At 43.1% G+C, this 17,591-nt stretch overlaps 1 protein-coding gene across 5 annotated transcripts in view; it reads left to right on the forward strand.

The window, feature by feature from the left end:
• Positions 1 to 8,045: 8,045 nt before the first annotated feature.
• pdgfc (platelet derived growth factor c) overlaps positions 8,046 to 17,591 on the forward strand; it is a 44,906-nt gene continuing 35,360 nt past the window's right edge. For 3 of the 5 annotated variants that reach the window (XM_040120826.1, XM_040120829.1, XM_040120830.1), the window contains exon 1: positions 8,047 to 9,008. In XM_040120826.1, coding sequence (XP_039976760.1) covers positions 8,828 to 9,008 — 181 coding nt within the window. In that variant the 5' untranslated portion in view covers positions 8,047 to 8,827. Of the gene's footprint in view, positions 9,009 to 17,591 lie in introns of all 5 variants that reach the window. The other 2 variants (XM_040120827.1, XM_040120828.1) reach the window with 2 other exon arrangements.

Here is a 17,591-nt window from a genome sequence, read left to right on the forward strand (position 1 = left end):
TGCCCTTTCGCCTCAGCTCGGGATGCCCAAGATGGAGGCTCGCGTGTACCTGTCATGCAACATGCGCAGTAGCGGCTGCACGGAGCCGGAGAGCATCAGTCCTCCCATCAGCACCACGGACAGCCGCTCCCCGCCTCCGCGGCCGCCGCCAACCGCTGGGAGGTGACGTGGCCCGTTCACGTGACGGGAGCAGACGCCTCGCTGTGCATGGGCGCGTCCTCGTGGTATTTGACGGCAGCTGGACGTGAGCGTCGGCGGCCGTGTAGACCACGAAGCGTGGGGGACCCGGCGGCGAATCGTGGATGCGGCACAGTTCAGGGCTTCCACTGGTATTCGTGGAAGTGAATCCTGTAGCCTGCTCGAAAACAGACCTGGCTTTGCATAGGCTGATTTTATGCCGTTTAGAAATGTGATGGGTTTTGTCCGAATAAGAAAATAACTGTGCAAATGACTGAGTGAGGGGAAAAAAAAAAATTGAAGGACCAATCGTAATTTTTTGAACCGTCTATATTTGCATATATTATCTGAAATTATTGGCCTATATCACTCAACGTTACTCATCTAAACAAACCTCTTAACAGCATCAGAAAACGTTAGAGGGAAAGAACGAACCACAAGGTCCATTTTGTAGCTGTTACAGCAGCTCTCCATCAGATTAAAGTCCCCCAAGCGCTCGGGAGGGGGGGGGGTGTTTGAACATCTACAGCGCCATGACAACTGGGCAACTCCATGAGGAAGATAATGTGATATGATCAAAAGCTCCAGATCAGCTACTAGCTGGACTTTGTGGTGCAGAGCGTGGTTTTCTCATCCGTTGTTTCCAAGGTCAGTAATTCAGACGTGGCTGTTGTCTTGTGTGAGCCGGTCCGTTGAAACACACATCCATCAGTTTGGGAGTCGTGGCTTGGTTGTAGTCATTCCTGGTTGTAGGTGGCCCTTCTGTCACCATTAGGATTGTGTCTGTGAACGGGTGGATTGAAGAACAGGTGAGCGACGGAGTGGCTGATTGTGAATGAATGACTAATAGACGTGTGAACAACGTTTTGGCAAAAGATCAAACAAACTCATCAAGTATTATCATTTTCAGTGGTCATAGCATTGGATTTAATGCATTTAGGCTATGAGCCATACTGTTTAAGGGTAATTAATGCAGCATGTGGGCTATAGGACTTTGATGTTCCTCCAAGTACAAAACAATTCTGTACCGAGCGGAGCTTTCTGCTGGCCAGTTACATAGTAAGATGTATTTCTGCTCTAGAAACTCTAAAAAAGCTGAGAGGCTCAGCTACAAAAAAAAAAAAAAAAGGATGGTAAAGTACTGTTCGTCCTTGCCTGACAACATGTGTGTGTACCATGTGTGTGTATTAAAGGCTTAGATTGGCTTGGACATGGACTAGTAATGAAGTGCCAGTATGATGGCGGCTCCTCTCTAGACATGGCCACATACCGTAAATGAAGTCTCTAAAACCCATCACGGTGGGTCTCCCTTCCTGCTGTCTCACTTAAATGAACTGGGGTTTGTCAAAACAGAGGCTGTGCCTCAACACGGTGTCATAACATTCAGGGGGGTCAAATCCTTTATTTTGTCCATGATATTATCTTCAGCCAATCGGTATTTTCATGAGCTGAAACTTGGTGAATGTTCACTTCTTGGGTATAGAACGACGAATAACCCATAACTCAGTTGACCTTGTTTATGAGCTGTAGCGTTCCAGTATTAAACATGGATGCCAAAATGGGTCGTACAAAAAATGTTGAGGGACATCATAAAAGCCCAGCCAGTCTTTGAAAATATGTCAAGACTAGAGCTGATTATCCTGGTGATGACAGAAGTTACATTTAACATTTCAAAGAATTCCCCCCAGAGATTCTGCAGTCATTTCTATAAACCGCAATATGCGCCTGGGTTTGGTTGTGGTCGTAGCTTTTCTACATGAAGAACTTTTTACAAGTGTCAGGACTGTTTGTGTCATTTTTTTGTTGTTGATATTTTCGAGTTTGGTCGAAACACATTAAAGGAACTAAACAGGGGCCCGATCTTTTGTTCTTTAAGTGAAAACAAAAATCCATCGCAGAAGCAAGTGGGCTGATTTTTTTCCCACAATTTTGATCCATATCTCATTCATCACTCTATGTCAAACAACTTGGGCGGCCTTTGCTTTACGATCCCCGTAGCATCATTTTGACTGACACGGCATTCCATTTGCATACACAAATTAATCAGCACCATATGCATGGAGATTAATGATTTATGTCACAGGGCATGGATCTGACGTTACAATCAAGAGGCAAGCAATCGAGCACAAGGATCCTTTTGTTTTTGTCTAGAAAAACGTTCCCTGGCCGGCTACGAACCGTGTGTGTGATGGACAACCATGCGCCTCTCCAGAAATGTGTCAGGCTGGACTGAACCGATCGGCTGTGGTTTTATACCTGGCATGCAAACCACGTTTCTGCTACTGCTGTGGCTGTGAAGAGCCGTGCGTGCTGTCACATTCGTATTCAAATGACAATGAAGCTTCTGACAGAGGCGGACTTGCACGAGTGTTGCTACCAAACATCTTGTTTCTCACCATGTGCTGACAAGGAACATGTTTGTTTTCAGCTCAGAAGTGATTGGTGGTTGTTTAACTGAACCCAGAGACGTTTCATGAACATAACTTCAGATCACTGACAAGATAAATTACTTGGAGGAGGAAGAGGCGCATAGAAGCTGCCAGACCTACACTTTAATGTAAATCACGAACGATGGAGATAAAACAAAGGGCAGCCAGACTGGTGGGATTTGCAAAATAAAGGTGTATACTCTATGTGCCTCTGATATATTTTCAACTGTTCATGTACAAAGCGAATTCGATGCCAGATTTGAAGTCATTTTGATGAAGTAAAATTGTACATTGTTGAGGGTAAAGAAATAAGAAAGAAAATACTAAATGGTAGGTATGGATGTATGATTGTTATTTGTGCATAGTACTGTAGATACATTACATTGTGTCATGGGATCTGAAGTTAACTCTAAACCCAAATAGAATGGTTACCGCACCTGAACTGTTTAATTACAGACTCTTATGAAAGGTAACTCTTCAATGTTTACTATGTCTACATCCAAATTAGTCTAAGTGATGGTTCCCACTGACAGACCGGTGAGGCTTTTTCCCTTTCATATTGTGCATGGTTTCTCAAAGTTGAGCGAGGATTCAACTGGATGCAGTCCCGGATAAGAGGACAAACTCCCCGACCAGCCTGTGTTTGGGCCGCGGCTTCGTTAAGGGGTTTCAACCTGTGTGAATTTCGCTTTGATTCTTACCTTTTTCTTTCCTATTTCAAAATGTGCTGGTAAAACAACCAAGTATAATTTGTAAAATAATAAATTTTGCTGGCTTGAGAAGAAAAGTCCTTTATTTTCCTGGCTCATTACAGAAGCACAGCAAATAGACAGTTTTTTACGGAACATTGACGTCTTCACTTATTGGCATCCTAACAGCTGCTGAGTTCACCCTTCGGTTATCGATCACGGTCTCTCCCATCTTCATGGTGCTTCCCCTGTCTGACCTGTAAACAAAACATGTTCGGACCTAAATGAACCCTTATCGTACATTCTAGAAAATGAAGCACTTCAATGCGATACTACCCAAACTGCCCACATTCAGCGTGCATACTTGTGAATTCAATAGGTAAGAGGTCACATATGTGCAGAGTAGCAGGTTCGCAGATGTTCACCCTCATACAATCCATTACCGAGCAGCGCCGGGTTCCAGTGCAATACTGTATCGCTCAAATGTGGCGTCGTGGTAGATTTGACCCCCTGGATCATTAAATAAGCAGATTTCCATAATGGAAACTGACTCTTCCCCGTCAGCAGATGTTTGGTAGTAAGTGCAACGCTAACCGAGACTATGACGGAGGCATAGAGCCAGGAAGCTGTTCAGCAGGGGAGCTCCTTCCCAGTATTTTTGGACTGCTCTCCACTGCGATGTGAGGAGGGATATCCTCGGGGGGCAAAGAGGTTCTTTCCAAAATGTGATGTCCAATATCTTAAAAAGTCCACACGGGTGTTTGTTGAAATTTATTGTACATTTACAGTGTTTTGCTTGCAAAAAAAAAAAAAAAAGCTCCTCTGTTTTTGCCATCAGATGGGCTCCTGAAACATTAACGCCACTTGAGATTAGTTCTTCTCTCCTCAGTGATTATTTTATTCCTACAACATAATAAAACTCCTGAGTTCAAATCAAGTTCATTCCAGGTTTTACTATCGGAGTGCAGACTTCCTCTTTTCTCATTTTCAGCGGTGATAACATCGGGCCTTATCACAAAAGTAACAGGTGAATCTCGACCACATTCGGTCCAGGTTCTGCTGTCAAACCCTGGCCGCAGGCAAATGCACTGAATACATCTATTGGACGAGAGTGTCACTGTGCTCTTAGGTAACTGGTGAGTATTGAACAACACTAACGTGCTTCTGTGTCTACTGGCCCACGGGGGGCCACACGTACCGCACCCGTCTACAGAAAGTAGTTTTGCAGTACCTATAGTAAACAGAGTCGTCCCCCATGGCCCTGGCGCTATAGCTTGTATGCGAACGATTTGATTCGCCAGATCAGCCTTGTGAATTCAAATCTAGCGGGAAAGGATTAAAGGAAGTTAGTTTAACTCACTCGGTTACCTGGATTAACGTCAGCACATAAACATGAAGATACAGCGCTACGTCTTTTAGAAGAAAAATCCTACGAAAAAGTCCTTTGTGAGGTTTATAATGTTCTGTTCCTGTTGAGAGGCAAGCATTGTACATGTACTCTATCCGCACTGTACCGAAATACCGTTGTGAGGCAGTCACACTTTACTTGAGTATTTATATTTTAGGCCACTTTATACTCCTACTACACAACATTTCAGAAGGAAATACTGTACGTTTTACTCCACTGCTTCTATTGGACGATCATAGTCACTTTGCAGGTCGTGATTTTAGGTGCCAAACACTCGATGCGACGATAAAATGTGAGGCAGTGTTCTTGAGTAAATAGCCCAGTAATATGATAAGTGATTACAACTGGCTCCAGCTCAACCTGCTCCACCCGAGTAAAACACTGAATGCGAGACTTTAACTTGTAACAGGGTATTTTTATATCGTAGTACTGCTACTTTTAATCAATAACCCTTTTCCGCCACTGCAGAGAGGAGCTGATTCAACTCTGCTAAATTTTTTGGGACTGTTCTTCGTGGTGTTGATGTATTTTATTACATTATGTCATATGGGCGTTCGTTTTACCGTAGACCCTTGTGTTACCCCAACCCTCTGCGACCCTGAAAAGCAGATTAGAAAATGGCTGGATGGATGGATGACTCCATTAGAAGACAACATGTTGATGTTTTGCTCTGGAATTTATTCGAGTCACACGCGGAAATATGCTTCCCTTCGTGACAGACTGGAATCAAAGCATGTGTGGTTGGGGTTTTTTTTTCTTATAGAACTAAAGAAAATTTCCACAGTACTTGCACTGGCATCCACAAGAGTTCAGGGGGCACAAACCTGGCTGTAGCCCTGAGGGGCACCACCAGGGGGCTCCGGTTTCAAAGCCAAATGCAGCCAGGGGCAATTCATCGTCCCTTTCCACACCTCAAACTCAAGCAAAATTCCTTGACATCCACAAAACATCAGGAATCTCACTGCTATATAATGTCCACATGCTGAAAGTGTGTGGACATCATATAACACCACTGGAGCCAATATTAGCATGACCTTAGATCTGTGTTTTCAATGATAAGAACTCATCAGGCATCACAATGAAAATAAAAGACTTCAATTTGTTATAAATTCTGAGAAAATGTGAGTTATTTCTCTCTAAATTCCTCTGTTGACACATTTCCCACCTAGAACGAAAGCCGGAGATAACCCTTAGGGCAACACAGCAAAAGCTGCTGCCGCCGTTACAGCAGGTTTTACCATATAAATGAAGTCATCTCGAAGGCCTTTTTCTTCAAGGTGCGATAATGAGGTGCATTCTGGATTTAGCAAACGTGTCTGCTCCCTTTTGTTTCACTTCATTTCACCTGGAACAAAACCGGCGTTTCGCAGACACCGTGAGCGATACGCTGCGTAATACACACTGATTGGGAGAGGGCATTTGTTTGTTTGACATTATCTGTCCCAAAAAGCCAAGCGGGTCTAATGGGATTTTGCTGTGAGCCAATGACAGTGATTTCTCTATTGTATATATTTCCATCCCCAGTCTGTTCAGTGGACGCAGAGTCCTCCCGGCTGGCATGTCTCTGTATGTTAGCCATGACCCAGAAGGTCTGCCTTGTTTCTAATTTCCTCTGTTTATTATATTTCTTTGTATCAAAGCCTCCACGTTTCACAAAGACCACCGTGGAAGCGGCAATCAAATGTGGACAACGAGACAAAATAGCCAGCTTTTACAGACAAAACCTCAAGGGGTGAATGAGTGTGTGTGCGTGTGTGTGTGTGTGTGTGTGTGTGTGTGTGTGTGTGTGTGTGTGTGTGTGCGTGCGTGTGTGTGCAAAAGAGAGAGGGATTCCACAATGTGAAGTGCTGACATCTGCTGCAGGCCCTTGCAGGGCTGGAATGTGATACTCTCCTTTACACAAAGGGCCTTGGCCCTCGCAGCAGGCACAAGAAGACCTCCATATGCCCCTCTCCACAGGGGCAGCACACGTATGAAATGACTGTATCGATGCCCCATGCCTTCGTTTCCCAGCCATTAACTCTGATTAAAACCACAAAAACCTTCCCTCATACCATGATGCTGAAGAGGTGGCTGCTCCGCACTCTCTTTGAGGTGGTAGTTTCTGAGCTATGTGAGACTGGGGGTAAATTGCTGCAGCATTGCATCATGTGTCTGACTCAATGGGTTCAATATGTCTCCGGCTCTCCTTTGATTGTTGTGTCTGTGCCGCAGCAGTCTCACCATGCAGCGGGGGGATACACTGGCGGATTTTGCCAACAATAGGATGGGAGGAACCACATGAAACGCAGTTGATGAGGTACAACAGTGTGCCACGGAGAAAGGAAATTGGGAACAGGAGGGAATATTGTTCCAAGCGGTGTCTCTGCCTTGATATGACAAATTGAGAAGCCCTTAAACATTTCCTTCCACAGAAACATTTAGGCAGAATGCACAACAGCGTGTTAAGAAGTTTTGTGTGGGAACACATTTATCTTTCATCTCTCTTTGGGGAAAATGAATCGAGGTTTTAAACAACCACTCCATAGTTAAAACAAGCTTACTTTGGCATATTTTACTGTGGAAACTTTCCTTTTCAATCACAGGGGTCCTGATGTGAATATGCACTGTTGACTTCATTGTTTAACCATGTATATGTTATAAATTTGATGGACCGTGATGCACTGGGCAAAAAAATGTGAGCGGGTCACAAAGGGCCACAATGTTGTAGCCCGATGGAATGAGTCAGGAAAAGAAAGGTACTTATGAAGACCAACACAGTGGGAGCGAGTGGTACATACACAGAAGCAGGTGAATTCTGTCGTATTTTGTCTTTCCCAAAATAGGCCAGATTGTTACAACAGCCAGAACTATATGGAAAAAGTATTCAGCTCTGCAAAGTTCAAAGTGACGCGCGTAAGACCACAAATTCTTTAAATCGCATAAAAGTCACATGAATTCAAATTTCCTTGGGTTGTTTTTGTGTGGGCCATGTACAGAGAAGGGGAAAAAAACAAACAAAAAAAAAAACATCTCTTCTTACATATAGTCTCAAAAATTGAGCAAAAGTGACCAATTCAGCTACTAGAATAGGAGACAATTCAAAGGGTTTTTAGCAGTTCTGGCAAAGGTTGTTCCAAAGATGCAAAGCCAGACAGACAACTACACGGGCATTAGACTTCTGAAATGTTCTGTGCTGAGCTGCAAATATGTCCAATTTTAGTCTCTGGTCTCTGGTGCTGTAGTGTTAAATGTTATTTCCTATTGTGGAGGAAACAGACCGCAAAGCTATTTCAAGAATTACCTTCCGTTAGTACTATCTCCTTCTTAACAGACTGTCCCGAGCTGCTTTGCTCTACTCCGCGTTATCCGGAGAAACTCTCTTGGAAACTACTGGAAACATGTGAAAGTGTTTGCAGCAAGTGGGGCTGGACTCGCCAATTTGTGACTCAAAGTGCGGTGAACACCTCATCGGACCAGGGCAGCAACGGAATAGTTAAAATCCCGGGGAGTTTCCTCGGCTGGGAAGTTTGTACTTTATGTATAGCACCTGTTGTGCCGTCAGTTGGCAGTCTCCAAAAACCCAACCCCGGTCGAGCAGCGATATTTTATCTCGGTCTCTCGCAAGTTGTGACTCAAGACTTCGCCAGACAACAGAACCTCGTCTCGGTGTTGCGAGTGGTTTCTGGGCACAGACTGTATCAGGTTGCTGGACTCTCTCGCTGTCTCCGCGTGTGAGCTTTTGCTGTAATGCGTAAAGCTCCGCGGGGATTTATTCAGACGGAGTCAAGAACGCACCGTGGACTCACGCCCCGGCGAAAAATGCATCTGTGCATTTCCAGTGATCTCGCAGCATAGATGATATGCGTGCGTGAGGACGCTTCCACGACTCCGGGATTACAATTCCTCAAAAAAAAAACCAAACTTTGCTCAGCTCAGTGTCCAACTTTCCAGAGAACCAACAGGTGCGCACTCGCATTGCGCAGCGGCGGCAGGTCTGGAAGCTTTGGAGGAGGATTAGTCTCGATTTAGAGAGTAAAAAATTCACTTTCTCCAGGACTGATGATTAAGATTATGTGGATTCTACTCTGCTTTTATCCTCTCCAAATGTGTCCCAAGCAGCACTGGTGTCCTGTAAACGACGCATGTCGTGTGTGGTGATACAAACCATCCCGTCTACAGCGCTTTGTGATCGCCTACCACAACTCATCCAAATGATCCTTCCATTATTATTCCTTCTTGCATCGCTTCTCCAACAATATGGCTCGGAAGCTGAATCAAGTCATGTCAGCAAATTTAACCTTCCAAGTGTAAAGGAGCAAAACGGTGAGTTTTCAGCGCGTTTTGTTTCAAAGTTCCTACATTGAACATGAACGTGATTTTGTAACAAACATCACAAAATGCTTATTCTTACAGTGCTTAGGGACATTCTTTAAAAAAAAAAAAAAGGGAACATCTTGCTTGAGTTTAAGCTGCAATGAATGAGAGCGTTTCATTCAATTCAAACAGCGTTATCCCGGATAGGAAGTGCAGAGTTACCCTTTACCTTTAAAGCGTCCCCGTGTATATTTAAGGGGGAAAACCCTCTGAAATTTCACGTCCCCCGGGAGAAGTTTTTCCCTGTGATCATAAAAAAAAAAAAGGGCTCCATTCATGTAGCAGTAGTAGCTCCGGGCAATGTAATCTGCTTGCCCTCTGAACTGTGCTGAGCTGGACTATCAAATTCAGAAATCCAGTTATGTCGATGTTTAACGACAGGTCCAGGTAAGGCTGAAGTTGATGGTCCATGTCTATTTCTACCTCGAGTTGGACAAGTGACTAACAACCTTCCGGTGATTTCTTGCCATCATGGCTATTTGGCAATCAAGCTCTCTGTGGCTGTAGGGTGTGTGTGTGTGTGTGCACAAGCAGTGGGAATGCTTCCCATGGCTTAGGGGGCATATCTTTCAAACCTTAAATGAATTTCCTTTAATTTTCCACTGACGGACCGATTTATGTAGATTATTTTCTCTCATCCTGCTGAAATTTTGTTGAAGCACTCGTTCTTTACTTTCACGCTCATTACGATTCCTTAGACACAGTATTGTCTGCGAGATGGGCTTTTATTTGGCCTGCGTATGAATAATAAACAACAAGACCAAGCCAGGGCACGGTGGTACTGGAAATATAGGCCACAAAGACAGTTTTGCGATAATTAGTCCATACTTAATTGGCATTTGACCAATCTCGTGCATATGGGCTTGTAAGGCAAGAGCAGTAAAATGAGAGGTTTGAATATTAATATGCATGTTCAACGGGCAGCTTCAGCCAACGCTAGAGTAAAGGAAAACCAAAATAGTATTTTTAAAGTCAGACTTGGAAGAACAAGTGCAAAAAAGTTGAACATTTTGTATGTTTGAACCTGCGCATTGATAGAGTTTTACAGAACAACATAAAGAGAAAACAGGACCTCACAGGGAACAGTTCAGAGTACCAGCAGGCCTGTATCCCACAGATGTTGCACGGGTCAAACTTCATTCATTACTCAGTCTTCTCTAGCCGCTGGGTTTGACTGGCCTTGTGTGAGGACATTGCAGCGCTGACTTCACTACAGTAACAGTCAGGGCTGGGAAATCAGAGCCTCCCGCCGGGATCTCCAAGTTTAATCAGGGCGGCTGAGAAAGGAAAACAACAGGGAGGAGTGAGCGGAGGGAGAGGGATGAAGGAGGTGGATGCGGAGGAGGAGGGCGAAGTGTTGGGGGAGAGATGTTAAACTGTCAAAGAACTCTTTAAAAACGGCGGTCGCACGTCGGCTGAGGGCGAAGCCGGCCTGGCTGTCTGTAACCTTTGACTGGAGTGTCTGAGTGCTCACCGTTCCGGTGCGCCCGATTGCTGATGCTCTGTGAGACAATATGATATCGATCTGGGGGAGGGGAGAGAGCCAGACCTGTCTGGCATGCTGAGTAGTGGATGCCTGGAGAGTTACAGTCTCCAGTCGCACTGAACTTAGCAAGGGGGCTTCTGATGCCTCCGTACGATATCGGAGGGGGGCTGTCCCCAGTGGATGGCCAGTGCTGTGCATAGCGACCCTCTGTCCCAGCCAATGACTTTGCCTCAAACATCCCCAAAAGGCAAACAGAATGGGCATGAACTCTGAAATGTAAATTTTGGGTGCTGTGGTCATAAATAATGTGAACATTTCCTTCTTCCACCGCTGAAGACTTTGTTACAATAACATGTATTGCACATGTCATTTTCACGTGTTCGCCACATGGCTATAAGGTTTCGCGGTTATTAGGCAAAAAAAAACCTGGTAAAAATGACATCTGCAGTTGCTCTGCAAAAAAATGGTTTGTACGGTTTGAGAAGTGAAACAGGGTTGAGGGAAAATGCATGTACCCATGCACCACAACTACCACCACAACCTCCGGTTGTTTCTGCAAGTTATTCTTTTGTTAGAAAAATCCTTCCCTCAATGTTGTTTCATGGAGGATGTTATTTGTCTTTTTGAATGTCAAGCTCATTTTCTCATGATGACTGGTTGAAGTCCAAAAAGTCATGATTTACATCACAGTTCCTTAAAAACTCTCTCTCTCTCTCTCTCACTATATATATATATATATATATATATATATAATATAAAATTTGCATTAACAAAGATGTTTTACAAGAGACATAATGCCGCCTAGATTGCTTTTGTAAAACATTCAGTGTCAGTGTATTTCATTTGTTTACCCTTCAATATTTGCTCCTGGAAACTAAAGCTGATTAACAATTCTATGGGTGTGTTTAGGCAAAAACAAGTTTAGCACTTGGTTTTGGTCTGAGTTAAAAAGTCAGTGCTTACTCAAACCCATTCATTCTTTCAATGTTCACCTAAAACTCCAATCTTTCTGTAACCTTCTGAAAGGGTTTTAGTTGCGTAGACCTAACAACATGTGTGGTGCAGGACACGGACCACAGACAGACAATTTGAAAGTCCGGAGCTTTGTTGGCCTACTTATTCTGGACTGGAACAAATAATTCCAGTAAATATAATCTAGGCAGCATTATTTTCTACCACAGGCATTTTGAGAATTAGTATACAAAGATTTATGCAATATATATTTTGTAAGCAATAGGCCTGTAATTTGTAATATAAGAACAGGATTTATTCTCTGTGAACTTGATAGAGTGGCATTTTTAGAGAAAATTCAATCCATGTTGTTTTCCTGTCTAAGTAAATAGATTTGGGCATATCACAATGCAGCTAGACTGCCTTGTCTTCGAGCTTATTAACTAACAGCCTACATAAGCTTGTTTCATTACACTGAGATGGCCTTTGTTCATGCTACAGTGTTTACAATGCCTTTTCCTACTAGGCTGTAATTTCCTGGCGGGGCTGCCAGTTGTATAACGCTGGACATCCAGCTGAAGATGCGTCTCAATTTCCCCAATCACACAGGTCATTTCAGGGGACGCCTCTTCATATCACCTCTCTGGGTTAAGTGGTCTGGCTCCGCTTTCCCGTAGAAGGCAGCGTTTTCACCCCCACCTAGCCCACCCATGAGCACAGGCCCGGGTCTTATTAGAAAAATCCGGCTGCAGATGCAGTGCTCGTAGGAGACGTGGATTACCTGCAGATATTCCCACATATCCCCCCTCTGAGCACCACCAGAGGAAGGTATGCGCCGCGCTAGACCTGCCAACGATCACAGAGGCTGCTGTTCCGCTAAAGATTACGAGATTAGGGGGGGAACTGGGGTTATAAGGGTCATAGGCCCAAGGGGGAACATGTGCAGTTTTCCACGTATACATACATGGAGGTTCGAAGATACAGAGTTGCACTGTGCATTCATTAGATTATGATGCAGACAAATAAGCAGTTTAGAGAGGGGATTTAAAAACAGGAAAGAGACTGGGTGGCCTTGTTAGGAATAATGACTGTTTTAGGTGTAATGTGAAGTGCACATCACCCATTCATTCATAGATGAGGGAGAACACTTGTAAATAGCACACTTATTGGCTAGTGAAGTGGGAGGAGTTATTGGTCATTGACGGTTCCACAAGTAAAAGTCCTATTCATTTTTTACTTAGGCAGTGGTAGGTGACTGACAGTTGAAGCATTTCTGAGGCTTGTGCAGGCTTGAAACTCTCCTGTTTGAATGATTGAAGATTAGCAGCTGGATTAGAAAATATCTGGTTCTTTGATAGAAAAAAGTCAGAGGTACAAACTTGTATACATAAAAGCTTAAGGGTAGAAATCAACTACAACACTCAAGAGGCAATTATGGTAAGAACAATATAATCACAGTTTGAACCTGGGTTGGGTAATCCTCTAATGGTGAGCCAAAGCCAAATATTCTATGTCATTTAAACCCGATAATACATTCATCAGTTTAAATTAATTTAAAACTTCTGGGTTTTGGGTCAATTTTAGTTGCATTTCAAGTTTTAAATGGGAATTTAGACTCCTCCAACTTTTTTAGTTTGACACTTTAGGCGCTAAAGTGTTTGAAAAAAAAAAAAAATTGTCATACATACAAGGTTAAGCAACATTGTGTTGCCTCAAATTATATATTTCTCTAAAGTTAAGAAGCATCAAATTAATTTTCCTCCTTGTCAGCCAATTGTTACCAAATCTGTCCTGACTACACCAAACATAGTGATTTATATAGGTTCAAGCCTCTTCTACTGGCAGCTACAGGTGTGGCCAGCTGGTATTCAAGTTTCCACTATGTTATTTTAAGTGGTTTCCATAGTGCTTAACTCTTTGTTTTAATTTGAAATTACGATACGGCTCTTAAACCGGTGAAACAAAACTAGCCGGTCTTGGAATCTCCGTTCATTCTTTAATACAGGTCAGATGTTTCCTGAGCCTGCCTCCCTGGGAAAGCTGGTTTCCACTTAGAAGAAGCTGTACTTTGATGGATATGCTTGAATGAATAAATGCAGCACTATGCAGTTAATCATTGTAGTGGAGAGTGCAATAGCAGCCGGTATGCTTGGCTGAATTAAAACCATCAAAGAAAACGGATGGCTCGCATGTTCAATGAACTCGACGGGAGGCAAAGAGGGCAACAATTACATTGAGCATATCACTGCTGTCAGATGAGAACCACATATCTTTAGAGAGGTTTTTTCAGGATGGTTACGATGATTTCTTACTTTCTCAATGAAGTCAGTGGAGTTTTTTTTTTTTTTTTATTTGAACAATGGATTTTTAACTGGCTTTATGGGCTCGTCCATCCTGAAAGTCACCAAACACATGAGTTCCCATGTAAACATGCAGCATAAGTAAGAAAGAGAAAATCCCTAAATCTGAAGTTCAGTGATTTTTCCACGATAGCAGCAGTACAACCCCTCAACCACTGAATAAAGGCAGGTCTATGTCTCCTGGCAGGAGGAGATTTTCCCCTCAACATCTCACTCCAGAGTGGGGGACCCTGAAAAACAGTGTCTATGTTTTCCCTGTCAGCACTGTTTGAACATGGACTGCTGTATTTGGCTAGCAAAGCATGCCACTGCCTGCCTGCTGTTTGTCATTTCGGGCAGCAAGACCGCCGTCTCCTCCACCACCTCGAGCGGCCAAGGGACTTTTCAAGGGATCTGGGTCACAGGTTTAAGCTTTGCTGAAGAAGAAGTTCTCTGCACAGGCGCAGTCTGTCTGAATCAGTGTTGGTGAAGTTTTCTTTACTTATAGACAATGCCTTGGCCGGTGATGGTCTAATGAGGTCAAAAAAGTAGTTAATAACTTGGTCTCCAAAAAGTGGATGAGCATGATGCATTAAACCTGCAATAATAGATTTGTTTGGCCACTTGGGGGAAGCACAACAAGCTGTGCATACAACAGTGACGTATTATGACCTCATAAAGATGATGTGGTGAACATGTTGGCAAACAGTATTCACATCCAGCACCAACATTTGCATTCATTTAGAATAGTCGATCAAGTGGTACTTTTAAGTGCAATATGCACTTTCATTGTAGTTCTGTTTTGGGGTCCACCGACTCCTGAGGGAAACATTTTGATCTTTAACTGCTAAATGCTCCACTATGTTCAGCAGCTAGTCGCTAACCTTGTCTTCCCGCTGTGCGGAGCTGCGGCTGCGGCTGGAAATGAGGTTGATGAGAGCGGTTTAACTGAACCAAAACAGTATAAAACTGTTGGGCCTAGAGCTGAGGGGGACTTTAAAGTTGTCCATACAAACTTCCACTTTCATGTTACACATAGTTATAATCCATTGTAAACCTGTAAACCTCCCGTAAACCTGAATGGATTTCATTGGTGACAATTTGTCATGATGGAAAAAAAAAAAATCACATTGTCCAAGAAACATATCCATCCGTGCAGCATAATCCACCTCCCTATTTTCCATACATATACTCAAAATATTCCAAACACGGATATGGTTTGTTTTTTCTCGGTTTGCAACCCATCCATATGATCCATAGGCTCTGGATTGGATACGCAGTTTCATGGTATCACACCAGGGGGTGCAGGCATGAGATATTCTTTTTTTTCTTTATGTCCAAGTGTAAATAAAGGTATAATGAATAAATTAATTAATCATTCAAATTTTTGAGTGTGGATCTACAACGATGAAAGGTTAAATCAATACAGCACGGTTAGAAGGTTGTACCTCTGCTCATAGAACTAGACTTAGGCTACATAGTCTCCTCTGCCCTGTTTACCTGTAGATGCACAGATATGCAGCAAGCTGAAACACACTTACAATAAAGCCGTGAACTCATTGCATAAAAACTAGATTTAAAATAACTGCAATGAATAAGTATCACAGATAATCCTCCAACGAGGGTAATTTGGAGAGTAGATTAAAGATGTCCGTCAATATTTGCTTGGTCACAGATCTGACAAAATGGTGGATATAACAGTGTCAGGTAAACTGCTGAATTAGTGGTTGCTGTCAGCAACAGAAGGGTACCAGGGTTCAATTATGAAGCTCGCGAGAAACTGAGAAGTTGAAGCCTGATAGGTTGAAAAAAAAGAAAAACCCTAAAATCTGTTGTTTCGGAAATGCGAATGAGTCACATCCTTATCTCAGTAGCTACTACTGAAGCGCCCTAAAGCAAGATACTTAACTTTGCGTTTCTGAGCGGCCAGTACGACAAGTTCATGGAGTGCATATGCAGCTCCCGGGTGTGTCTGGAACTGTCTGATTAGAACTCAGGGTGTTGGTGAGGAAACATATTCATGCTCGGCAAACATCGCAGGATAAATAATATCTATGATGCGGCAATGTGTTTCTCATCCGTCAATTTCTTATCATCTCAGCATCTGTAGTGGTCTCATTGTCCTGCCTCCGTCTGCTGCCCTCCAGTAAGAAGCACACTTTCAGTAAAATCACCAGTTTGCAGATAAAGATTGTCAGCGGGTTACACCATCACCTTGGCAATATCGTTTCAAATGTTTGGCTTTGTCAGTGTTTCGTTGTAAATGCTTCTTGTGAAAGCCGCCATTTCATGGGCAGCAAAGATTTCATATTACCACTTTTCCTCACAAGTAAAATAAATAGAGATAACATTTCTATTATGTTTTTTCCCCCTTATCTACTAAATTAAATTACTCAGATCAAAAAGCACCTTTGGCTTCCTTAGCTGATGGACTTGGTGAACGTTAACAGCTGCTTCTGTACAATGACCGAGTAGCTACAGTCTGACCAGCTGGCACAGAGCAAAGCGGCTCCATATGAGGCAGTCTGAATAAAACAAAGCAAAAAAAAATGGAGCAATTGTGACTCAAATGCATACCCTGGAGATTCCCAGAGCAGAAAAAGTTACAGTTTATAAATTTAGAGTTCTAAACAAGGTACTGTGAATGGTCCCAATGCTAACATTGATTCTGGCAGGCAGAGGAAAGACTCTGCCTGTTGCAGTCTAAACATGAGGGGTGGAGTATGTCTGCCTTAAGTCAGAATTACTTGTCAGAGCAAATACATGTCATTCAATGAGGCAGCATCATTTCCTCAACTCCCTTTGTTTTTTTTACTTGGCTGATTGTCCTGATCAACTCTTTTACTGCTCACACGGATATATCGATGCTATGCGTCAAAGCACGTCCACAAAGGAAGGTGTGCTCACTTTCTTTTAGCAGCTCTGAAGGACTTAAGGTTCATGAAACTTAGTCAAAACATAAAAGACATGGCATTTCCATTCAAAAACAGAGAATTGATAAACTAGAGTCACCCTAACCCAACCAATGTATTCCTCAAAAGCTCATTCTGCATAACACATCACATTTTCCATGGTTTTGTATACTTAAATAACCTAAACTACGTTAAGGGGTGCATCCGGATTTGAGTAACACAGTGGTAATTTATGTGCGTTTTGCATTGAAAACTGAGCATGTCAAGGCAAGCTAACGTATGTATCCCCTAAGCCGTGTAGTATGATAGTATGAAAAAATTAGGAGCTCTGAAAGATTGTTTGATCTTCTATATATGCTGGCAAGAATTCTTGTTGCTACAAAACCGATTCCCATCTAAAGCAGAAGCCTCCACTGATAAAACATTTGGATCAACTTGAGGCCGTGAGGTTTTGAAACACTGCCAATATAGCACTGTTTTTATACAGACCTCAGTTGTCCTGTGGGTATTGGTTGTCTTATGGCAACTGGGATTCCAGTTGGACAGAAAATCTTGGCAGTGAGATGAGTTGACCTTGGTTACCGTCTCTGGAGGGCATGTCTGCATAGCTTGGCAGATGTCATCACCTCCTATCAGAGAGGTATTTCAAAGTGTCCTGTAATGACTCTACTCTTCAATTCACCGGGTTTCACGGGCATCACCTTGCAGTTGAATGACAGGGAGCTTGACCCAGAACAAGTGCTGAAGAATCCCACAGCTGTGCCTTTTCTGATAGAATAAGAGTGTCTTCTCTAGAGAAAACGGTTGTCTGTCTGTATAAAATACTGAAAAGTTACCAAGGAAC

This window comes from Xiphias gladius, chromosome 23 (assembly GCF_016859285.1).
Source record: "Xiphias gladius isolate SHS-SW01 ecotype Sanya breed wild chromosome 23, ASM1685928v1, whole genome shotgun sequence".
In the NCBI taxonomy this organism is placed as follows: domain Eukaryota; kingdom Metazoa; phylum Chordata; class Actinopteri; order Istiophoriformes; family Xiphiidae; genus Xiphias; species Xiphias gladius.